General features: G+C 43.0%; 1 protein-coding gene and 1 long non-coding RNA gene across 3 annotated transcripts in view; one reads left to right on the top strand and one right to left on the bottom strand.

Annotated features, from left to right (window-relative positions):
• DGLUCY (D-glutamate cyclase) overlaps positions 1–24723 on the bottom strand; it is a 52697-nt gene that overhangs the window by 8102 nt on the left and 19872 nt on the right. The window contains 4 exon segments of the mRNA XM_058567550.1: positions 8310–8429; positions 18197–18345; positions 21333–21370; positions 21550–21611. Of these exon segments, the coding sequence (XP_058423533.1) occupies positions 8310–8429; positions 18197–18345; positions 21333–21370; positions 21550–21611 (369 nt within the window).
• Positions 15094–16659, top strand: LOC131421027 (uncharacterized). Of its 2 annotated transcripts, none has more exons than XR_009223735.1 (2): positions 15094–15311; positions 16426–16659. It is a non-coding gene; the product is annotated as an uncharacterized LOC131421027 (long non-coding RNA). The 2 variants fall into 2 exon arrangements; XR_009223734.1 differs by having other exon boundaries at positions 16255–16659.

The following is a 24723-nucleotide window of genomic DNA, read 5'->3' as shown; positions in this document are numbered from 1 at the left end:
CAGCAAGGCCGCATGCTCCCCTTCGCCTACCTAAAACCCCAAATAAAAACCACTACCTTTCTCCCTTCAAGGTGGTGGATCTGAGTTTTAGCTCCCATCTCCTCGTCTGGCTGCCTTTTGATAATAAAAGCCCCTTTCCTTGCGATAAGCCTGGCATTCCAGTTTTTTATTTTTGGCCCTCCTGTGTGGCAGGTAAACAAACCTGTGTTTGTGTTCTGTAACAGTCTCAAGCCCGGTGGCATCAGTGGTACCTGGGAACTTGTTAGAAACACAAATTCTTGGGCCCTAGCCCAGACTTAATCAGAAACTCAGCCGGGGAGTTGGGGAGCAAACTGAGTTTTAATAAGCCCTCCAGGTGGTTCTGATGCAAGTTAAAGTTTGAGAATCATTGCTTTAAACCATCTGGGTTATGTACTGTTAATGACCACCAGAGAAAAAGATTCAGGCTAGCATAACGCTGGGAAGCCATTCCAGAACTCTTGACATTAAGAAACTCTCCCTTATGGCTGACCTGAATCCCTCATGCTGCATGGAAACCTATCTTCACAGGGACTAAGTAACAGCTCCTTCATGCTGTGCTGCATCATCTCTTCATGTGCTTGAAGATCAGCCTCACACTCCCCTTCCTGTTCTATCAGCCAGCCCCAAAGGGCTTATCTCCAGTTGGGGGACCACCTCATTGGTTCTTCTCTGAAACCTGCTTGAATTCTCCATTCAGCTGAAGAAGGCTTGATTAAGGACTTGCTAAGCTCTAGGTGCTAGAGCTAAAGAAGAAAAAGGAATTCCCAACCAGGGGAGAGAGGGATTGTGGACACAGCTGACCACAGTGGGGGACAATCTGTGAGTGAGGTGTTCACAGAGGATTATGGGAGCACTGAGGGGGCACCCATTCTGACTGGTTTAGGAAACATTCACAGGAAAGGGGTCATTTAATATGGGCCTTATAGGCTGGGTAGAATTTGCTAGAGGAAGGGTGGAAGAGTGGGGGCACTTCAGATAGACAAAAAACCAAGCAGCCAGTGAGTACAAAGGCATGTGGCATGAAAATACAAGGCATATCAAAATATGGCAGATGAAGACCATGTGATGGTAATAATACTGTATTTCACTGACTCTAAGATGTACTTTTTTTTTACATTTACATCTATGAAATTGAGATACATCTTACAATCAATAGTATCTTACACTTGTAATTGGCAGTGTTTTCCTTTCTTAGTGGTACATAAAATAATGGTAATTCTTGTCATCAATGGCATCTTATGGTCAATGGAATAGAGTAATTTGCTTTGATTGAATACTTACATTGTGTGGCACTGTTCTAATGCCTTACATGGATTAGCTCCTGGAGTCCTTATAACAAGGCTGTGAGGTATAGGTATTATTATCTTCATTTCCAGAACTGGGAAACAGACACAGAGGGGTTAAGTAATTTGCCTAAGGTCATGCAGCTAGTAAGTGTGGACCTGAGATGTGAACTGAGGCTGCTGTCTCCAGAGCCCATACTCTTTATTTTTTTTAAAATATTTTTAATTGCAGTAAGAAAACATAAAACATAGAATTTACCATCTTAACCATCTTTAGGTGTACAGTTCAGTAGTGTTAAGTATATCCACATTGTGGTGCAACTCAAGAGCCCATACTCAACCTCCATGCAAATGTGGAAAATAAAAACATATTTGAGAGGTAACATAAAAGGGAAAGAGAAGTGGGGCCGGCCCGGTGGCGCAAGCGGTTAAGTGCGCGCGCTCCGCTGCGGCGGCCCGGGGTTCGCTGGTTCGGATCCCGGGCGCGCACCGACGCACAGCTTGGTAAGCCATGCTGTGGCGGCGTCCCATATAAAGTGGAGGAAGATAGGCACAGATGTTAGCCCAGGGCCGTCTTCCTCAGCAAAAAAAGAGGAGGATTGGCGGATGTTAGCTCAGGGCTGATCTCCTCACAAAAAAAAAAAAAAAAAAGGGAAAGAGAAGTATTTCAAATGCAGGTTGACCAAGTAGAAATTATATAAAATGGGTATGGATTAAGTATGAGAATTAGAAGCCAATATGCAAAACTAAAAATGTCGATCGTGTTATGGAGAGATAATGGTATTTCCAGCACCCTTCACTACCTGCCTTTTCAGAATGTCTATAGGATTGTTATTACATCATCTTTTCAATTAAGAAAATTAAACCCATGCTGTATTTGAGCAATGACAGTGGCCATGCATGGCTGGATCATGGGGTACCTAATGGGGATCAGGGAGATGAGGCTGAGAGGGACCCCAAGACCAGGGACTTGAGCCCATGTACAGGGGCCCTGCCCTGATAGGCCCCATGTGGCGTGAATCACACTGCAAACTTTGATCTCTATGCAGATGCCCAACAAGACAGGACAGCACACCTTCAGGGCCAGGGCGCCATTGGCTTGTGGACCCTGTGGTGGGTCCTTTCCTCTTCTCACTTCAGTCATACCTGCGTGACGAGTTGCTGACCGGCCTGGGGCTGCTGCCATCCCAGGTGTCAAGAGCCAAGGATGGAGATGGGCAGGGCTGCTGTGTCTCCTAATTCACTCTCTTGGGAGATCTCCCTGCCTGCCTATTGCCCCCTCTTGACCACCCAGCCTGGAACAAGAGCAGCAGTCTGCTAGTGACCACCCAGCCCAGGGCCAGCCAGGACAACTTTACAAGAGTTTCCTCTAATCCTCACAGAGACCCACTTTATGGGGGAGGACAGCGAGGCTTGGAAATGGAGGTGCCATCGGCCTGATTCCAAAGCCCTTAATTTTTCTCATCTACACTGAGCTGAAGGAACAAAGTTCTCTGTCCTCAGGTCCCATTAGCTCCCAATCCTAACCCAAGGGGCTCCTTTTCATCTCGTTCAGCCCCAAACCCATAGATTTTCATCTGAAGTTCTCACTCCAAATAACAACATCTCTCTCCTCATTGCCAACTGGGATCACCTCCTCTCTTTGGGGGACTCCACCTGCTGCTAAAACCACCACAACAGAGATGCAGTTGGCCAAGGCCTTGGGATTTGATCAATTATACGGAGAATTTACATTCTGGGTGGCAGATAAACTTGAGGAAATCTGAGGACTTCCAAAGAGATGCCCAGAGGGTCCCTTCCCACTCAGATCCAAGACGCCAGGATAAAGGAGACCAGCAGATAATGGGTCCACCAACAGCAAGCAAACTTGGGAGGCCTGAGGACAGAGTTTTTCTTCCTCTTCTGGGTGTGCCAGCCAAAAAGCTAATCCAGGGTGGAGACCAGAGACGTGGGATGTGGACATCTTCTCATATGCTTATTTGCCAACTGTATTTCTTCTTTTCTTCTTTTTTTTTTTTTTGTGAGGAAGATCAGCCCTGAGCTAACATCCATGCTAATCCTCCTCTTTTTGCTGAGGAAGACCGGCTCTGAGCTAACATCTATTGCCAATCCTCCTCCTTTTTGTTTTTCCCCCCAAAGCCCCCATAGATAGTTGTACGTCATAGTTGCACGTCCTTCTAGTTGCTGCATGTGGGACGCGGCCTCAGCATGGCCAGAGAAGCGGTGCCTCGGTGCGCGCCCGGGATCTGAACTCGGGCCGCCAGCAGCGGAGCGCGCACACTTAACCGCTAAGCCACAGGGCCAGCCCTGTATTTCTTCTTTGATGAGATGTCGGTTCAGGTCCTTTGCCCACTTTTCAATTGGGCTTGTTGTTTTCTTATTGTTGAGTTTCAAGAGTTCTTTGTATATTTTGGATGAGTCCTTTATCAAATATGTCTTGCGTAAAGGTTTTATTCCAGTCTATGGCTTGTCTTCTCACTCTCCTGACAATTTCTTTGGCAGAGCAGAAGTTTTTAATTTTAATGAAGTCCAGCTTATCAATTCTTTTGTTCACAGATCATGCCTTTGATGTTGTATCTAAAGAGTCATCACCACACCCAAGGTCTAGGTTTTCTCCTCTGTTATCCTCTGGGAGTTTTAGTTTTGCATTTTACATTTAGGTCTATGATCCATTTTGAGTTAATTTTTGTGAAGGGTGTAAGGTCTGTGTCTAGATTCATTTTTTTTGCATGTGGGTGTCCAGTTGTTCCAGCACCATTTGTTGAAGAGACTATCTTTGCTCCATTGTCAAAGATCATTTGACTATATTTATGTGGGTCTATTTGTGGGCTGTCTATTCTGTCCAATTGATCTATTTGTCTATTCTTTTGCCAATACCACACTGTCTTGAATCCTGTAGCTAAGCCAGGTAGTGTCAATTCCCAAATTTGTTCTTCTCCTTCAATACTGTGTTGGCTTTTCTGGGCCTTTTGGCCTCTTGTATCAACTTTAGAATCAGTTTGTTGATATCTACAAAATAACTGGCCGGGATTTTGACTGAGATTGTCTTGAATCTATAGATCAAGTTGGGAAGAACTGATATCTTGACAGCATTGAGTCTTCCTATCAATGAACATGGAATATCTCTCCATTTATTTACTTTGATATCTTTCTTCAGAGTTTTGTAGTTTCCCTCGTATAAATCTTGTACATATCTTGTTAGATTGATACTTAAGTATTTCATTTATCAAATTTGTGGCATAGAGTTGTTCATAGTATTCTTTTATTATCCTTTTAATTTCCATGAGATCTGTAGTTATGTGCCCTCTTTCATTTCTGATAAAATAATTTGTGTCTTCTCTCTTTTATTCTTAGCCTAGCTGGAGGCTTATTGATTTTATTGATCTTTTCAAAGAAACTAGCTTTTGGTTTTATTGATTTTCTCTATTGATTTCTTTTCTCAATTTCATTGATTTCTGCTCTGTTATCATTTATTTTATTCTGCTTACTTTGGATTTAATTTGCTCTGCTTTTCCTAGTTTCCTAAGCAGGAAGCTTAGATTATTGATTTTAGATCTTTCTTCTTTTCTAATATATGCATTCAGTGCTATAAATGTCCCTCTAAGCCCTGATTTTGCTACATCCCACAAATTTGATGTTTTGTTTTCATCTAATTTAAAATATTTTTAAATTTCTCTTCAGATATCTTCTTTGACTCATGTGTTATTTAGAAGTATGTTGTTTAATCTCCAAGTATTTGGAGATTTTTATAGCTATCTTTCTATTATTGATTTCTAGTTTAATTCCCTTGTGGTCTGAGAGCAGACATGGTATGATTTCTATACTTTTAAATTGGTTAAAGTGTTTTTTATGGTCCAGAATGTGGTCTATTTTGTTAAATGTTTCATGTGAGCTTGAGAAGGATGTGTAATCTACTGTTGTTGGATGAAGTAGTCTACAGATGTCAATTATATCCAGTTGATTGATGGTGTTGTTGAATTCAACTATGTCCTTACTGATTTTCTGTCTGCTGGATCTGTCCATTTCTGATAGAGGGTTGTTAAAGTCTCCAACTATAATAGTGGATTCATCTATTTCTTCTTGCATTCTCTGAATTTTTGTCTCACGTATTTTGACTCTCTGGTGTTAGGCACATACACATTAAAAATTGTTGTGTCTTCTTGAAGTATTGACTCCTTTATCATTATGTAATGCCCCCTTTAACCCTGATACCTTTTCTTGTTCTGAAGTCTGCTCTGTCTGAAATTAATATAGCCACTCCTGCTTTCCTTTGATTAGTATTAGTATAGTATTATCTTTCTCCATCCTGTTACTGTTAATCTATATGTATCTTTATATTTAAAGTGGATTTCTTGTAGACAACAAATTGTTGGGTCTTGTTTTTTGATCCACTCTCACAATCTCTGTCTTTTAATTGGGATATTTAGACCATTGACATTTAAGGTGATAATTGATATGGTTGTATTAATATCTACCATATTTGTTACTGTTTTCTATTTGTTGCCCTTGTTCTTTTTTCCTATTTTTGTCTTCCACACTTTTTCTGCCTTTTGTGGTTTTAATTGTGCATTTTTTTATAACACTATTTTCTCTCCTTTCTTAGCATATCAGTAATACTTCTTTTTTTTTTAACTTTTTTTAGTTGTTGCCCTAGACTTTGCAATATACATTTATAATGAATCCAAGTCCACTTTCAAATAACACTATACTGGGGCCGACCCAGTGGCATAGTGATTAAGTTCGCGTGCTCTACTTTGGCAACCCGGGGTTCGCAGGTTCAGATCCCATGCACAGACCGATGCACCGCTTGTCAAGCCGTGCTGTGGCAGCGTCCCATATAAAGTAGAGAAAGACGGGCATGGATATTAGCCAGGGTCAATCTTCCTTAGCAAAAAACAAGAGGAGGATTGGCAATGGATGTTAGCTCAGGGCTAATCTTCCTCACAAAAAAAACCACAAAAAAACCCCCAAAATACCACTATACCATTTCACAGATAGTGCAAGCATCTTACAATAACAAAATATTCCTAATTCTTCCCCCATCCCTTTTATTATTGCTGTCATTCATTTCATTCATAAGCATGTATATACATAAGCATATACGATTGAATATATTGTTGCTATTATTATTTTGAACAAACTGTTATCTGTTAGATCAATTAATAAAAATAAAAATAAAAGTTTTTATTTTACCTTTACTATTTATTCTCAGATGCTTTTCCTTTCTTTGTCTAAATCTGAGTTTCTGACCTATATTATTTTTCTTTTCTCTGAAGAATTTCTTTTAACATTTCTTGCAAGACAGGTCTACCAGCGACAAATTCCCTCAATTTTTGTTTGTCTGAGAAACTCTTTATTTCTCTTTTACTTTTGAAGGATAATTTCACAGGGTACAGAATTCTAGGTTGGTGGTTTTTCTCTATCAACACTTTAAATATTTCACTCTCTTCTTGCTTGTGTGGTTTCTGAGGAGAAGTTGGATGTAATTCCTGTCTTTGCTTCTCTATTGAAAAGGTGTTTTTTTCCCTCTGGCTTCTTTCAGGGTTTTTTCTTTATTGCTTATTTTCTGGAGCTTGAATATGATATGTCTAGGTGTAGTTTTTTGGTATTTATCCCGCTTGTGTTCTCTGAGCTTCCTGGATCTATGGTTTGGTGTCTGATCTTAATCTGGGGGAGAATTCTCACTCATTATTGCTTCAAATATTGCTTCTATCCCTTTCTCTCTTTCTTCTCCTTCTGGTATTTCCATTACCTATATGTTACACCTTTGTAATTTTTCCACAGTTCTTGCATATTCTGTTTTGGGTTTTTTCAGTCTTTTTTCTCTTTGCTTTTCAGTTTTGCAAGTTTCTATTGTCATATCCTCAAGCTCAGAGATTATTTCCTCAGCTGTGTCCAGTCTACTAAGGAGCCCATCAAAGGCACACTTCATTTCTGTTACAGTATTTTTTATCTCTAGCATTTCTTTTTGATTCTTTCTTAGAATTTCCACTTCTCTGCTCACATTATCCATCTGCTGTTGCATGTTGTCTACTTTTGGGTATTTTTCTTCCTCTAGGTAGGTTGGATTCTGGTCAAACAGTTTCTCCTGAAAGCAGATGTTGTTAAGAACAGAATGGTTCCTTTTCCCCTCCTCCTGCCTGAGGGGATTTTTCTCTGATAGTCACCATGTAGACTTGGTAGAGCTCCTGGAGGTAAAATTCACAAAAGCATTGTGTGTGGGGGGGCCCTGTGACTGAGTCCCCTGGAGTTTTGAACTGTCAGACTTGTCCACAATGAGCCTTCAGCAATTCATCAATTACAGTTCAGGTTTTCCTACCTTGGCACTAGTACCAGAGGTTTCTGCTCATCTCCAGGCTATTTTTGATGATGAAATGGGAGAAGGCCTTTCTCAGGTATCTGTCAAAATTCCTCAAAGTTGTGGTACTGTCAAGGGAGGAAGAGTGGGGCCTAGAAGGACCTGGATGCAGGAAAGGTGGGTCCTGATGGGGAAGGGAAGCTGAGGGGAGGGGCAGGGCAGCCTGGGGCAGAGGTAAGTGAAAGGAGAGGTGGGAAGCCTCCTGCATCCTCCAAACACTCGGCAGATTGTTCTCTTCCTTTCCACCATACAGGAGTCACAGACAAAAGCACAGAGGACCCCTCTTCAGAGAGGCCATTCCTGAGCACTGATCTAAAGTGGCCTGCCTGTCACTTTTCCTCATCTACTTGTAGCTCTTGTCACTAGCATTATCTGGGGTATTTTATTTGTTAGGGCTTATTGTCTGTCCCCTGACAGTAGAATGAGAGCTGTGTGGAGCAGGACCCTTGTTGCTGTAACCCCAGTATCCAGAACAATGCTTGGCACACAGTAAATGTTCATTGAATGACTGAATGAGAGACCAAAGGCTGAAAACCAGGTCCACTTCTTGTCCTGGTGCCCTCTAGACTCCACTTACAGAGGAGATGAGTTTCTGGCTCCAAGCCAGTTCCCTCCGCTTGGGCCTGGCTGCCCATCTGAGCACTCACCAGCGATGACAGCAAAGTCAGCCTCCACATCACAGGCTATGACATCCCCATTTCATATGTGCCTCTTCACGGCCTCCTTGACCTTGCCCATCCCAAGCTCGTTGCCTCCATCACCGACCCCTGGAGGTAAGGGGAACTGAGTTGGTACACAGGATCAGGCAAGATGGGGGGTGGTTGTGGGGCAGGGTAGCCCCTTCACATGTGCCTCATTGCCTCAGGGAGGGGAAAGATGTTGGCTCTGGATATATTTTCAGACAGCCAGATGTTGTACTTCTCCTTCAGGTATTCTTGAAACTTCTGTAGTTAAAAATGAGTCAAAGTTTGGAACTTACCAGAGCGTGGCCATGTCCCTTATTGGGTAACGTTCGCCAGTCTCAGATGGAGCACCCTCTATGCTGATGGCACCAGGCCCACCAAAGACACAGGTATGGTGACACTCAGGACCTCCTCTCCTTTTGAGTGGCTCCTGTTCAGGGAGAGGTCACAAGGCCCTGAGCCCCATTAGTGTGACCAGAGAACATTCCATTGGCAGAAGGGAACTGGCATAGGTTGTTCAAGTCGATTCTGCAATTTACTTTTTTTTTTTTTTTTAAAGATTTTATTTATTTGTTTTATTTCCCCCAAAGCCCCAGTAGATAGTTGTATGTCATAGCTGCACATCCTTCTAGTTGCTGTATGTGGGACGCGGCCTCAGCATGGCCGGAGAAGCGGTGCGTCGGTGCGCGCCCGGGATCCGAACCTGGGCCGTCAGCAGCAGAGCCCGTGCACTTAACCGCTAAGCCACGGGGCTGGCCCTTACTTTTTTATTTTATTTTTAATTTTTTGTTTATTGCAGTAACATTGGTTTATAACATTGTATAAATTTCAGGTGTACATCATTATACTTCTATTTCTGCGTAGATTACATCATGTTCACCACCCAAATACTAATTACAACCTATCACCACACACATGTGCCGAATTATCCCTCTCGCCCTCCTCCCTCCCCTCTTCCCCTCTGGTAACCACCAATCCAATCTCTGTCTCTATGTGTTTGTTTATTGTTGTTACTATCTACTACTTAATGAAGGAAATCATACGGTATTTGACCTTCTCCCTCTGACTTATTTCACTTTGCACAATACCCTCAATGTCCATCCATGTTGTCACAAATGGCTGGATTTCATTTTTTCCTATGGCTGAGTAGTATTCCATTGTGTATGTATACCACATTTTCTTTATCCATTCGTCCCTTGATGGGCACTTAGGTTGCTTCCAAGTCTTGGCTATTGTGAATAACGCTGCAATGAACACAGGGGTGCATGTAGCTTTACGCATTGGTGTTTTCAAGTTCTTTGGATAAATACCCAGCAGTGGAATAGCTGGATCATATGGTAGTTCTATCCTTGATTTTTTGAGGAATCTCCGTACTGTTTTCCACAGTGGCTGCACCTGTTTGCATTCCCACCAGCAGTGTATGAGAGTTCCCTTCTCTCCACATCCTTTCCAACACATGTTGTTTCCTGTCTTTTTATTTATAGCCATTCTGACGGGCGTGAGGTGATATCTCATTGTAGTTTTGATTTGCATTTCCCTGATAATTAATGATTTTGAACATCTTTTCATGTGTCTATTGGCTATCCGTATATCTTCTTTGGAGAAATGTCTGTTCAGGTCTTTTGCCCATTTTTTAATTGGGTTGGTAGGTTTTTTGTTGTTGAGATGCATGAGTTCTTTATATATTTTGGAGATTAAGCCCTTATCTGATGTATGGTTTGCAAATATCTTCTCCCTATTGTTGTCTTTTCGTTTTGTTGATGGTTTCCTTTGCTGTGCGGAAGATTTTCAGTTTGATGTAGTCCCATTTGTTTATTTTTTCTATTGTTTCTCTTGCCCGGTCAGACATGGTGCTTGAAAATATGTTGCTAAGACTGATGTTGAAGAGCGTACTGCCTATGTTTTCTTCTAGAAGTTTCATAGTTTCAGGTCTTACATTCAAGTCTTTAATCCATTTGGAGTTAATTTTTGTGTATGGTGTAAGGTAAAGGCCTACTATTATTTTTTTTGCATGTGGCTATTCAGATTTCCCAACACCATTTGTTGAAGAGACTTTCTTTTCTCCATTGTATGTTCTTGGCTCCTTTGTCAAAGATTAGCTGTCCATAGATGTATGGGTTTATTTCTGGGCTTTCGATTCTATTCCATTGATCTATGTGTCTGTTTTTGTGCCAGTACCATGCTGTTTTGGTTACTATAGCTTTGTAGTATATTTTGAAATCAGGGAGTGTGATACCTCCAGCTTTGTTCTTTTTTCTCAGGATTCCTTTAGCTATTCGGAGTCTTTTGTTGTTCCATATAAATTTTAGGTTTCTTTGTTCTGTTTCTGTGAAAAATGTTGTTGGAACTTTGATAGGGATTGCATTGAATCTATAGATTGCTTTAGGAAGTATGGACATCTTAACTATGTTAATTCTTCCAATCCAAGAGCATGGAATATCTTTCCATTTCTTTGTGTCTGCTTCAATTTCTTTCAGCAATGTTTTATAGTTTTCCGTGTACAGCTCTTTCACCTCTTTGGTTAAATTTATTCCTAGGTATTTTATTCTTTTTGTTGCAATTGTAAATGGGATGGTATTCTTAATTTCTCTTTCTGCTACTTCGTTGTTAGTGTATAGAAATGCAACTGAATTTTGTATGTTGATTTTGTATCCTGAAACTTTACCATATTCGTTTATTACTTCTAAAAGTTTTCTTGTGGATTCTTTAGGGTTTTCTATATATAAAATCATGTCATCTGCAAATAGTGACAGTTTCACTTCTTCCTTTCCAATTTGGATCCCTTTTATTTCTTTCTCTTGCCTGATTGCTCTGGCTAGGACTTCCAGTACTATGTTAAATAGGAGTGGTGACAGTGGGCGTCCTTGTCTGGTTCCTGTTCTTAGATATTAGCTGTGGGTTTCTCATATATGGTCTTTATTATGTTGAGGTACTTTCCTTCTATACCCATTTTATTCAGAGTTTTTATCATAAATGGATGCTGTATCTTGTCAAATGCTTTCTCTGCATCTATTGAGATGATCATGTGATTTTTATTCTTCATTTTATTAATGTGGTGTATCACGTTGATTGATTTGGGAATGTTAAACCATCCCTGCATACCTGGAATAAATCCCACTTGATCATGGTGTATAATCTTTTTAACATATTGTCGTATGCGATTTGCTAGTATTTTGTTGAGGATTTTTGCATCGATGTTCATCAGTGATATTGGCCTGTAATTTTCTTTTTTTTGTGTGTTGTCCTTGTCTGGTTTTCGTATCAGGGTAATGTCAGCTTCGTAGAATGAGTTAGGGAGCTTCCCCCACTCCTCAATTTTTGGAAGAGTTTGAGAAGGATAGGTATTAAGTCTTCTTTGAATGGTTGGTAGAATTCACCAGGGAAGCCGTCTGGTCCTGGACTTTTATTTTGGGGGAGGTTTTTATTACTGTTTTGATCTCCTTACTGGTGATTGGTCTATTCAAATTCTCTACTTCTTCTTGATCCAGTTTTGGAAGGTTGTATGATTCTAAGAATTTATCCATTTCTTCCAGATTGTCGAATTGGTTGGCATATAGCTTTTCATAGTATTCTCTTATAATCTTTTGTATTTCTGAGGTGTCTCTTGTAATTTCTCCTCTTTCATTTCTGATTTTACTTATTTGTGCCTTCTCTCTTTTTTTCTTGGTGAGTCTAGCTAAAGGTTTGTCAATTTTGTTGATCTCTTCAAAGAACCAGCTCTTGGTTTTATTAATTTTTTCTATTTTTTTTTTTGGTCTCTATTTCATTTATTTCTGCTCTGATTTTTATTATTTCCCTTCTTCTACTGATTTGGGGCTTTGTTTGTTCTTCTTTTTCCAGTTCCTTTAGGTGCACTGTTAGATTGTTTATTTGAGATTTTTCTTGCTTGTTGAGATAGGGCTGTATTGCTATAAACGTCCCTCTTAGAATCGCTTTTGCTATATCCCATAAATTCTGGCATGTCGTATTTTCATTTTCATTTGTCTCCAGGTATTTTTTGATTTCTTCTTTGATTTCTTCGTTGACCCAGTCGTTGTTCAGTAGCATTTTGTTTAATCTCCACGTATTTGTGGCTTTTCTGATTTTCTTCCTATAGTTGATTTCTAGTTTCATACCGTTGTGGTCAGAAAAGATGCTTGGTACTATTCCAATCTTCTTAAATTTATGGAGACTTGTTTTGTGGCCTAATATGTGATCAATCCTGGAGAATGTTCCATGTGCATTTGAAAAGAACGTGTATTCTTCGGTTTTTGGATGGAATGCTCTGTATATATCTACTAGGTCCATCTGTTCTAGTGTGTCATTTAAGGCCAATGTTTCCTTATTGATCTTCTGTTTGGATGATCTATCCGTTGGTGTAAGTGGAGTGCTAAACTCCCCTGCTATTATTGTGTTACTGTCTATTTCTGTTTTTATGTCTGTTAATAATTGCTTTATATATTTAGGTGCACCTACATTGGGTGCGTAGATATTTACAAGTGTTATATCCTCTTGTTGGAGTGTTCCCTTGATCATTATGTAATGCCCTTCTTTGTCTCTTGTTACAGTTTTTGTTTTAAAGTCTATTTTGTCTGATATGAGCACTGCTACCCCAGCTTTCTTTTCATTGCCATTTGCATGGAGTATCTTTTTCCATCCCTTCACTTTCAGTTTGTGAGTGTCTTTAGGTCTGAAGTGTGTCTCTTGTATGCAGCATATATATGGGTCTTGTTTTTTTATCCAGTCAGCCACCCTATGCCTTTTAATTGGAGAATTTAGTCCATTGACGTTTAAAGTAGCTATTGATAAGTATGTACTTACTGCCATTTTTTAACTTTTTTTTCCTGAGTGTTTTAGTAGTCCTTCTCTGTTCCTTTCTTCTTCCATACAGAATTGATGGTCTCTTTAGTTTGACCTGTGTCTGAAAGCTCTACTCTTTAACTCCCCTCCTCCCTCATTTTATGTTTTTGATATCATATCTAACCTCTTTTTTGTGCATTTGTATCCATTACCCTCTTATAATGGAAATAGATAATTTTTCCTATTTGTGGTCTTCTCTTTTCCCCTTAAATCAGTCCCTTTAACATTTCTTGTAGCACTGGTTTCTTGGTGACAAACTCCTTTAATTTTTGTTTGTCTGGGAAATTTTTGATCTCTCCTTCCATTTTGAATGATAACCTTGCTTGGTAGAGTATTCTTGGCTGTAAATTTTTTCCTTTTAGCACTTTAAATATATCATGCCATTCTCTTCTAGCCTGTAAGGTTTCTGCTGAGAAGTCAGCTGATAGCCTTATGGGGTTTCCTTTGTATGTAACTTGACTTTCTCTTGAGGCTTTTAGGATTCTCTCTTTATCTTTAATTCTGGACATTTTGATTATGATGTGTCTTGGTGTGGGCCTCTTTGGGTTTATCTTGTTTGGGGCTCTCTGTGATTCCTGTACCTGGATGTCTGTTTCCTTCCTTAGGTTAGGGAAGTCTTCATCTATTATTTCTTGAAATAGATTCTCTGCCCCTTTGTCTCGCTCTTCTCCTTCCAGGACACCTATAACACAGATGTTAGTGTGCTTGATTTTGTCCCAGAGGTCCCTTAGACTGTCCTCATTCTTTTCAATTCTTTTCTCTTTTACCTGTTCAGCTTGGGTAATTCCTTCTAGTCTTTCGTCCAGCTCACATATCCATTATTCTGTATCCTCTACTCTGCTTTTGAGTCCCTCTAGTGAATTTTTCATTTCCAGTATTGTATTCTTCATTTCTGATTGGTTCTCTTTTATATCTTCCCTTTCTTTGTTGACATTCTCACTGAGTTCATCTGTTCTTCTCCCAAGATCAGTAAGCATCCTTAACACTCTTTGTTTGAACTCTCTGTCAGGTAGGTTGCTCATTTCTGTTTCTCTTAGCTCCTTTTCTGGGGTTTTGTCCTGTTCCCTTACTTGGAATGTATTCTTTTGCCTCCTCATTTTGCCTCTTTCCCTGTGCTTGTGTCTATGTATTAGGTAGATCAGCTATGTCTCCTGCTCTTGGATAGGTGACCTTATGTAAGTGATGGCTTAGGAGGCCTGCAGTGTGCTTCCCTCAGTTCTCAATGTTCCAGGGGTGACCCTTATGTGGGCTACATGTGTCCTTCTGTTGTGGCCTATTTGCTCTCCCTGTAGGTGCCCAGGGAGGCCGAGTTATGCTCCTGGCCAGCTGTTGTAATGCTCAGCTGCTTGTAGTTGTTGTGGGCCCTTCAGTCTCTTTATCAGGTGTGGGGAGCCCCAGCACAGTTGGCTGCAAGTTCTAATACCACATTTGTGTTGCAGTATTTCTTTTAAGTGAGTAGGCCCCCAGCATGGCAGGTTGTTAGGCTCAGGGCCTTATAATTGCTATAAGCCTCCAACCGTTAGGTCTCTTGTCAGCTCTCTGAGGATTGCAGCTGGGTGGGGCTGGCCTCAGGCATGGGAGCACCCAATTGTTACAGGCTTTGGAAGGTGGGGCAAACCCCCTATGTGGGTCTTTGAGAAGCACAAGTCTTCTGCAGCTGACAAGCCCTGCCGCCCACAGGTCCACACACACAGTCAACACAGTCCTGCCCCGTGTGCGTGCCCTGACCTCCCGAAGCGGACCCAGTCTCTCCACGGCGGGAGCCCCACACACTCCACCACCACCCCACACTCTCCACCGGCTCCTTGTGCACGCCCTGCCCCACTGAAGTCGGCTCAGTTGCCAGGCTGCAGAGAATCCAGTTACCAATCTATGCAGGCCCACAAGTTGCCTGAGGGCCCGCTGTTGGGTGGGCCCAGTCTCTAGGGTGGGCTGCCTGCCCTGGCTGAGCTGGATTAAATCGGTGCTCTAGCGGGTGGGGCAGACCCTGGGCTAGCAGGCCTCCGGGAGAACTCCAATGGCGCCTGTGTCAGCACGTCCACACCAGGCCACAACAATGGCTGCCGCCAATGTCCCAGTCCCTGGAGAGGTCTCACCTCTCACCGAGATGCACACAGGGCCTATCAGGTGAATCTCTTTTCACCACAGCACTGTGCACCTTTCTTTCTGGTGATTTTAGGATGCTTTCTGAAACGGGTGAGTTTGTGCACGGGCCCTTTAAGAGCCGGTTTTAATGTCTTTGTGAACCGGGTTTTCTGGGGGTGCTCCCCAATGTTTTATTAGCAGCAAAGTCAGATATTATGCCGCTCGTCTCCATTGTGCTGGGTCCACAAAATACCCACAGCGGGGGCACTCCCGGCTCAGGGCCCCGCGCCTCCAGGGAGGCTGTGGACCTGTGAGCTGCTCCCGGCGGCCGTGAGGTGCTGCGGCTTGTGAAGGCGGCGTTTTTCTCTCCAGAAGGGAGGTTCTGCCTCTTCCACCTCAGTTAGGATTGTCCGTTGTTGCAGGAGTTCCTCCTATCCAGTTTTCAGTTCTGTCTCAGGGGTAATTTTTCCACATGTGGTTGTAAATTGGCTGTGTCCGCGGGAGGAGGTGAGTTCAGAGTCTGCCTACGCCGCCATCTTGACTTCCTCTCCTGCAATTTACTTTAAAGGCTCCTGTTTAGATGTACACCTGAAATTTTTACAATGTTATAAACCAATGTTACTGCAATAAACAAAAAATTAAAATAAATAAATAAATAAATAAATAAAGGCTTCTGTTTAAAGAATGTGAAATGTATGTGTGTCACTTAAATTTAATCTACACCAGAGTGGTGCCTGGTTAACATCTGAAGTAGCCAATCAGGAATTCACACCCCAGGGGTGGCTGGTTAGCATTTGAAAAAGACCACAGTCTAAAGGCCAATCTGATAATGGTCACCAGAGAATTGGTTAATTAGCATAATAAATGCTAGAATAAATATATTAGTATAAATAAATGTTAGAAATTATTTAATTTATTGGTGAGCCTGTACCTTTTGAGGTGGTGCTCTAGCAACAACATTGGTCCTGTGTCCACGTATTTCTAGAGGATTCTGTAGACTAGAGATCAGCTGAATCTGCCTCTAGAAGATGGTTGCAGCTGCCTTAAGATAACTCTTCACCCAAGGTGCTCGTCCAAGTGCCTCAAGGATGGAGGGCCCGGCCTCCCGAGCCTACAGAACGATTGTATGACTGTTTTTGTGTCTTTTTCTACAAAGACTTGGAATTTGTGGAAGAATTCCACCAGAGGCAGCATTCATTGTGAGATGGTCCAGAGGAGAACTAGGAACTAGAGCTGACTCACCACAAGCATGAGAGACCTGGACTTAGGCAAAAGAATTGGACAATTGTGAATGACCAAATGCCTTAGGGCCACACCCTGAGGACTTTTCTCAGCACAGTTTTCTAGATCCATTACAGCCCATTGAATAAAGGAAAATGATAACACCACCCAGCATTGGTATTTTGTCTATTTCTGTCTCTGCTTTTTAGCATTTTATGATTTTCATCTTGTTCACCCCTCAGGTCTGTCCTATCCCTGGCCTTGTTTTCTTCACTTTTCAGAACTTACAGAGGCTCTGAGAGGGGCAGTATCTGGGTAGAAAGTGGAAGGTGGGCGTCTGATTCTCAGCTGAGTGCTATGTCCATGACAAGGCAGCTGTCTGTGGAAACTAAGGAATAGGGGTGTTGGAGCAGAGGAGAGAAGGAATATTCACGGGTAGCCCTGCTGGGCAGGGGGCTGTGGGAAGCCACAGGAGGGGCTTGGGCTCCTGAGGCCAAGAAGGGTCCTGGGGCCCACAAAGGGGGCAGTTTGAAGGCGCAAACAGCCAGCTCCATCGGCTTCCACTGGGCACTTGGAGTCATCAGGGGAGGGGATCTGCACAAATCAGGGGTCCACACGGCGGGGGAAGAGTGCATGCCCCAGCAGCTCCTTTGGACCCTGATTGCCCCTCTGGACTCAGAAACCCCTTCCTTGTCCACCCTGGGAATGCCTCCCCCAGGCTCAGGTCCTCTGTCTGCCCGGCCCAGAGAGACAGGAAGCACAAGCCAACTGTGCTGTGGGTACCACACCCAAGGCTTCTTCTGGGAAAGACCAGGGCAATTTGCAGAAATTTTCTCCTCAGCCCGGAAGACTTTCATTGTCTCATCAAAACCTCAAAAGCCAAAGGAGACTAATGAGTCTGGGAAACACTCTGCAGTATTTGAATGGAGAGAACAAATAAACACAGAATGACAAACATGCCTTAATTACTCCTGGGTCTGATACCTACTCCCAGGGGAAGAACACTGGTTCTCCTTGGGAGTTACTTGAAGCCTTTCAGAAATACATAAAGGCAACAGGATTCCATGAACAGCATATTGGGTGGGGTCATGGGAGTTTGGACTCTATACCTAATTCTACCAGCAACACTAATTACCTAGGCAACCTCTAGAAACCTCACTAGACTTCATTTTTGGACACTATAGCTTCCTTACCTACTCACAGGGTTTTATTGAGGCTTAAACAATACAATGGAAGGGAAACCTCTTTGAAAACTATACAGTTCTGTACAAACACAAATGATGACATTACTATATTATTAGCAATCAAAATATTGCATTAATCCTATATTTAAGATATTTTTAAAATTAATATGCTTCATAAGATGATACATGCTATACATGATACATTTGTCCTATATGACCAAAATAATACGCCATGCCCCGATTTTATTATTGTTGTTATTTTATTATTAGTTTTAATATTTTAGAGTTAGGCAAATAGAATATGCTCAGTTAAGTGTCATTTGCCTTCCTTGCCTGCGGGGACGTTAGATTTCTAAATAACAGTGTCATTAGTGTCTATGCCAACCGTAATAAACAAAGACCATCTCTGGAGTGGAAAATGATGGTCCCCATATCACCCTTTCCTGTCATGTGTTCAATAGTCAATAAAAAGGCATTTAGTGCTGATATCTTCTTGTCAAATTCTCAGTGCCCCTTGCTTACCAGTTGATGAGATTCCAGGAATCTTCTGGGCTGCAGGGAAATGATCATCAACGGGGTCAACCAAGTGCTTGAGATTCATCTTCCTCGCATTGTAGTGTTTGCTGTCGGCAGCCCTTCCTGTGCACTCTGTCACCACCACATGGTCGCATCTGCCTGGAAGCAAGGGCAGAGGGTCCTCAGGGAGAGTGTGGCTGCCTTGTTGGGTCATGCCTGTGTGTGTTTGTGTGAAGGACCCTTCATTCTTTCTTTGATTCCTTCCTTCCCACAGAACTTGGCTGAACATCTGCCATGTGCCAAGGCCTGTGCTGGGGGCTAGTCCATCAGATCATTTTAAGAAAAGTATCCGAATCTTTAGCAGTTTATTAGAGTCAGAGGCTGTGCAAGCAAGGTCAGGGTCACGTGGTGGATGCTGCTGGTGCCCTGCCCAGATCTCCGCTAACCAGCAGGGTAGCCAGCACCCAGTGGTCTGAGTGTTGGCTGCTCTTGGCCCGCTGCTGCCCTCTTCCAGGATCTTGTTCAGCTTACAGACATAAAACAGACTAAAAAGGAATCGAAACAGACAACAAATGAATCTAACACGAGATAGACTTCTTTAGACAGAAAGAGAGAAATAACGGGCACAGATGGCCTGGCAGTAAGAATATGGCTGTGGAATCGGATCGTGTAGGTTACCGTTCCAGCTCCTCATGCCACTGGCCTTGGGCGAGTGGCTTAACCTCTCTAACCCTCATCTGCTGCATCTGTCAGATGACCTAACAACAGTACCTGTCTCGTACGGTGTCGAAAGGGTTAAATGAGAAAATGCACAGGAGGAGCTTAGCACAGAGCCCCACACCTCCTCAGTGCTCAGTAAGTGTTAGTGGTTGTGGGTGCTATTATTATTAGGAGGAATATTGTTTTGATAATCCAATTTAAGAACATGAAAATTGTACTTTCACATCTCTCTAAATCCTCCCCATGATAGAGTTCTTTAAAATCTTAACTCTGCTATGGAAAACCTTGTAGTGGTTACTCAAAAAATTTAAAATAGATTTACCATATGGTCCAGCAATTCCACTTCTGGGTGTATACTCAAAAGAATTGAAAGTTGGGGGTTGAAGAGATATTTATACCCATATTCCTAGCAGCATTATTCACAAGAGGGAAGAGGTGGAAGCAACCCAAGTGTCCATCAACAGATGAACAAATAAGCAAAAAGTGGCATAAACATACAATGGAATATTATTCAGCCTTAAAAAGCAAGGAAATTCTGACACGTTACAATACGGATGAATCTTGAGGACACTTTGCTAAGTGAAATAAGCCAGTTACAAAAGGACAAATATGTATGATTCCACTTATATAAGGTACTGTTACCGAACCAAGTGGGTTCACCTCCTGGTGAGTTAAATAAGACTGCACCAGTGGAAGTTGTCTCACAAAGTAAAATGTATTTGCAACAAATAGGAGGCCGTGAGGCATCATTTCCAAAGTCACGGTGTCAGGAACAAAGGGAAGCAGGAAGTTTTACTTGGGTTGAGGAATGAATACTCAAAAGGGAGAGGTGAGTATTCACTTGCACAGGCTCAGTTGGAGAACATGCTTGCATATAATGACACCTAAGCTCCTCCTGGAGAGATCTTTGCATTAAAAATAAGGCAAAGGTCATGGGCATGGCTCTTGCTGGGTGGTTTGGTCAGTTTCAGGATGGCTGGTGGTTACATCTCCTTAACATGCAAAAGGAAAAGAAACAACTTGAAAAAACAGTTAATTGCTTCCAAACCCACCTTTGTGTTTCTCCAGCCACCTAGCTGGTGACAGTACTAGAATTGACAAATTTATAGAGACAGAAAGCAGAATGGTGGTTGCCAGGGGCTGGGGGTTGGGGAAATGGGGAGTTAGTGTTTAATGGGCACAGAGTTTCAGTTTGGAAAGATGAAAAAGTTCTGGAGATGGATGGTGGTGATAATTGAACAACCATGTGTATGTACTTAATGACACCGAACTATACGCTTAGAAATGGTTAAAATGGTTAATTTTAAGTATATTTTACCACAATAAAAAAATCTTAACTCTGAATGCTTTCTCTGTACACGTTTTTTAAAAAGAAAATCTTCATGCCTCTCTGTGTCCTTCGGTTGTGCTAGAATGTGGTGGCATCATGTACACTTGGATGAGCAAGTGTTGGAATGTGATCCTGAGGCCACATGCCCAGCACAGGAAAAGGCAGCCACTGAGAAGCAGCATCAACAGAAGGAAGGAGCTTTGACCCTGAACTTCCTCCAGACCTACATCAATGGTGATGAAAGGCGATTTGCAACAAGAGCTCCAGTTGAGATCAATATATCCTCAGTTCTGGAAGGAGAACACTGTTTCTGGACCTTCCCCCAGGGGAACTCAGTTATGTACCTTGTGAAGGTGAATTGATTTTTTTTAGGCCAGAAGTATCCATTGAGCTATGGCTAGTAATTCACTCCTGGGAAGCCTGCTCCCTGGGAAGAGTGAATGCATCTTCTCTGAAGAGAGCAGAATCCTCTCTCCCCACAGTCAGCTCTGGTTCACCTCCCTCCACTCAGCAGAGCAACACTTGTGTTATCTGTCATCAGAGGTCCCACCCAAGAGAATTTTCTAGTTTCTCCCTGAGGAGCCAGGGCTTTGTTTGAATGCCAACCATTCAGGGAATATAGACATTTCTAATATGTGCCACACACATTCTTGCAGATTTAAATAGCATATCAGATCCACAATAGAACTTTCTGTTGGTGACTCAGGGTCCTCATTATGAACAGGTTCTGCTGTGAGCTGCGCTAGAGTTACTCCCCCCAGGCCTATTAAAGCAGGGTTTCTAAACTCTAAGTGGACACTCAGTGGGTTTGAGAAACTGCTAGTTTTTGTTTTTCATAATTTTCCTGTCTTCTCTCTCTAGCAGGAAGACACGCCATCTCTCAGGGAACTGCTACTCCCAGAGACCCTCTGCAAAGCCCCAGTACGCCTTGAAGCCCCCCAGCCTTGTTGTTAGTCTGGCCCATCAGAACCTGTGGGCTCACGGCTTTGTTTTCTCTGGAGGGCTGAAGGATGCAGAAACTTTGTTGTCAAAGTTAATAACCGGTGGACTTTTCCATTGTCATCCACTTAAACTGGGATGGGACACACACACCTAGGTGACCTGGGGTCCCCATCTTTGCATAGAAACGCCTGAGCAGGGGCCAGCCTGGTGGCATAGTGGTTAAGTTCAAGCACTCTCCTTCAGTGGCCTGGGGTTCGCGGGTTCAGATCCCAGGCGTAGACCTACACACTAGATGAAGATGGGCACAGAGGTTAGCTCAGGGCCATTCTTCCTCACCAAAAAAAAATAAAAATAAAAAAATAAATGCCTGAGCATCTCCCGCTGATCCACCTTGGTGGGTTAATATTAGGATCTGTGTCTTCAGAACACCTTGAAAATAAAGGCAAAGGGTGAACACATCAGCCCTTGTGCTGCATTTTGGGAATTCATGCTGGCTTTTCAAAAGCTTCTTTGGAAAGTCTCATCACCATTAGTGAATGACATCTGCCTGTGGAATACGTTGTTAGATAAGCCAAGACCTCAACACAGAGGATACTTAAGTTTACTTTTAGTCCTGAGTAAACCTTAGGGTGGGCGGGGGGTGGGGGTGGACTTGGGCTAGTGTCACCATCATTGTGGGCTAGCAAATATTCTGCATGCAGATGCACACAATGCCACGTGAACAGAGGCCTATTCTGGCCCACTGCCATCATGAGTGCTGGAGACACATTTAGATGCCCGTGGTGACAGTGAGCCAGCCCTCTGCTAAGCACGTGACATGCACGCTGTCATTTAATTTCCACCACAATTCTGTGTGATAAGAACCATTATTAGCCCCATTTTACAGAGGAAGAAAACTGAGGCTCAGAGCTGCTAAATAACTTGGGCAAAGCCAAGTATGTAGGTCGGTGTCATGATGCCAGTTCCTACCTCAAGTTCTTGTCTGCTCCCCACCCCCATCTCCCTGCCTGCCTTCAGGGCAGTTCAAGAACAGAGGAAGAAAGGTCCCAGCGTCTGGGCCTTGAGTAGCTACTGGTATCAGAGTGATTTCCAAAGTGAATTTGACTCTTAAAAATGCAATGATACTACATATCATTGTAGAATATGTGGAAAACACACAAATTCCAAAATAAAATTGATTTGGTTTTTCGCTAACTAATCCACCTCATGGCAGTTTAGGGTAGAATCTTTGCATATTCACCGGCCCGGGATGAGGTCTTTTCCACGCAGAGCTTGAGACAGCTGACGGAGGTCCCAGGACTGGGATTGTGGACCCAACATTTATGGTCCCGCTGGTTCTGCAGGAGCTCCCAGACTGGGAGCAAGCAGCTTGGGGGCGCTTTGGCCAACCCCCTAATCTCCATCATCAACCCTCACACCATGCACATAAAGCCACCCAAGGAAGCATCTTATCTGTGTAAAAGCACGTGCTTGTATTATAAATGTGGCTTCAAGACGGCTGCGTCCCACTCCAGCTGCACCCTCCAAACCCTCCAGGAGCCATCGCGGCCGCCCCAGTGGGTCGATGAGGCATGCTGAGGGTGAGGAGCCACAGTCACTCTCAGAGGTCCTAAAGCGCCCCCACTATGGCTCCCCTGACCTCCCTCGCCAGCCCCACACCATGTCTAAGGGAGAAAGACAGTAGAGGGCAGTTGGTCCATCAAGGGGTACACACGGGGCACATTTTACATGTGACGCAACAAGCTAGGAATGGAGGGCGGTCACGACAAGCTGAAAGACCTAGCCCCTCTCTGTGCTCTGAGGGGCAACCTGGTGACCCGGCAAGAGGACTGACTAGAGCCAAACAACCCTGGGTGGGATGTGACAATTCTAACTGTGTGACCTTGGGCAAGCCAGGGGAACTCTCTGAGCTTTGGTTTCCTCCTCTGTGAAATGAAGGTTAATCGTGCCGCCTCCCAGGATTGCTGTGGCACAATGATGAGAAGTGTGCCAAGCACCAAGCTGGGGGGCCTGGCACACAGTAGGTGCTAAATGAAGGCTGGTGCTTTCTTACCTCCTCTAAATTGGATCGAGGATACAGGTTACTAGCAAGAAGGGGCACCATGGAGCCCAGGAGGATGGAGAACATAACGTATGTGAGTGGGGCACACAGAGAGAAAGAGCCTCAGGACAGGAAGGGCGGGCAAAATGGCCCCCAAACCTGAGCCACAAAGAACCAATTTGGTCAACTTATGCTCAAGACAAGGAAGAAATGACCGAGCTTTTTGTTCTTTAAACATCTCCTAGGCTTCAATTATAAAAAGAACTGAAATAATTTCACTAAAAGGCCAAATTGCCTTTACTTTCATCATCCAAATGTAATGAAAGCTTTGCAAAATCCAATGTAGCAAACCTCACCCTCTAAGCCACTGTGCGGGTGAGCCTGAGTTCTGAGTTCGAGTCCAGTAGAAGCCTCTGAGTTGGGCCATCAGGCGAGCAGGAGGGCAGAGCAACTCCTGGGAAAGTGGACGGCTAAAAGTATCCACCAAACCGGTTGTCAGATGGAAGTGACTGCGGGCCTGTTGGCAGCAGCTGGCTGTCCCTTCTCCTTGATGACAACATGGTCCCTTAGTTTTCCTCCTTCCTCGAAGCTGCTCCTGCTTGGTCTCTCTTGCTGCCTCCTCCTTCTCCTCGACCTCTCAACTTGGAGCATCCCAGGGCACAATCCGGGGTCCTTTACTCCGTCTCCATTTAGTCCCTTGTGATCTCATCCAGTGTCTTGACTATCAATATGCCAACAGCTCTCCCATTTATCTTTCCAGCCCAGACTGCTCTCCTGAACTTGACTCATAGATCTAACTGCTTGCATGACTTCTCCACCTGTTTGTCTAAGGAGTATCTCACACTTAGTAGGCTCAGACCTGCACTCTTTAAAAAATTTTTTTTAATTGTAATTGTGGTAAAATACACATAGCGTAAAATTTACCACCTTAATCGTGTTTAAGAGTACAGTTCTCTGGCATTAAGCATTTTCATGTGTTGTTTGACTATCACCACCATCTATCTCCAGAACTCTTCCTTCTTCCCAAACTGAAACTCCATACCCACTAAACACAAACTCGCATTTCCCCCCAACCTCAGACCCTGGCAACTCCCATTCTCCTTTCTGTCCCCACGATTTTAGTAACTCTAGGTACCTCATATAAGTGGAGTCATACGGTATTTGTTCCTTTGTGGCTGGCTTATCTTGCTTAGCAGAACGTCCTCAAAGTTCATCCATGTTGTAGCATGTGTCAGAATTTCCTTCCTTTCTAAGGCTGAATAATGTTCCTTGTATGTATATACCACATTTTATTTATCCATTCATTCATTGATGGACACTTGGGTTCCTTCCACATTTTGCCTATTGTGAATAATGTTGCTGTGAACAAGGGTTTGCAAATATCTGTTTGAGTCCCTGCTTTTTGTCCTTTTGGGTGTATACGCCAAAGTGGAATTGCTGAGTCATATGGTATTTTCTATTTTTAACTTTTTCAGGAACTGCCATACTGTTTTCCACAGT

Source organism: Diceros bicornis, chromosome 24 (genome assembly GCF_020826845.1).
Source record: "Diceros bicornis minor isolate mBicDic1 chromosome 24, mDicBic1.mat.cur, whole genome shotgun sequence".
In the NCBI taxonomy this organism is placed as follows: Eukaryota; Metazoa; Chordata; class Mammalia; order Perissodactyla; family Rhinocerotidae; genus Diceros; species Diceros bicornis.
The sequence above is the reverse complement of the archived record's forward strand: the minus strand, read 5'-3'. Positions and strand labels throughout refer to the sequence as shown.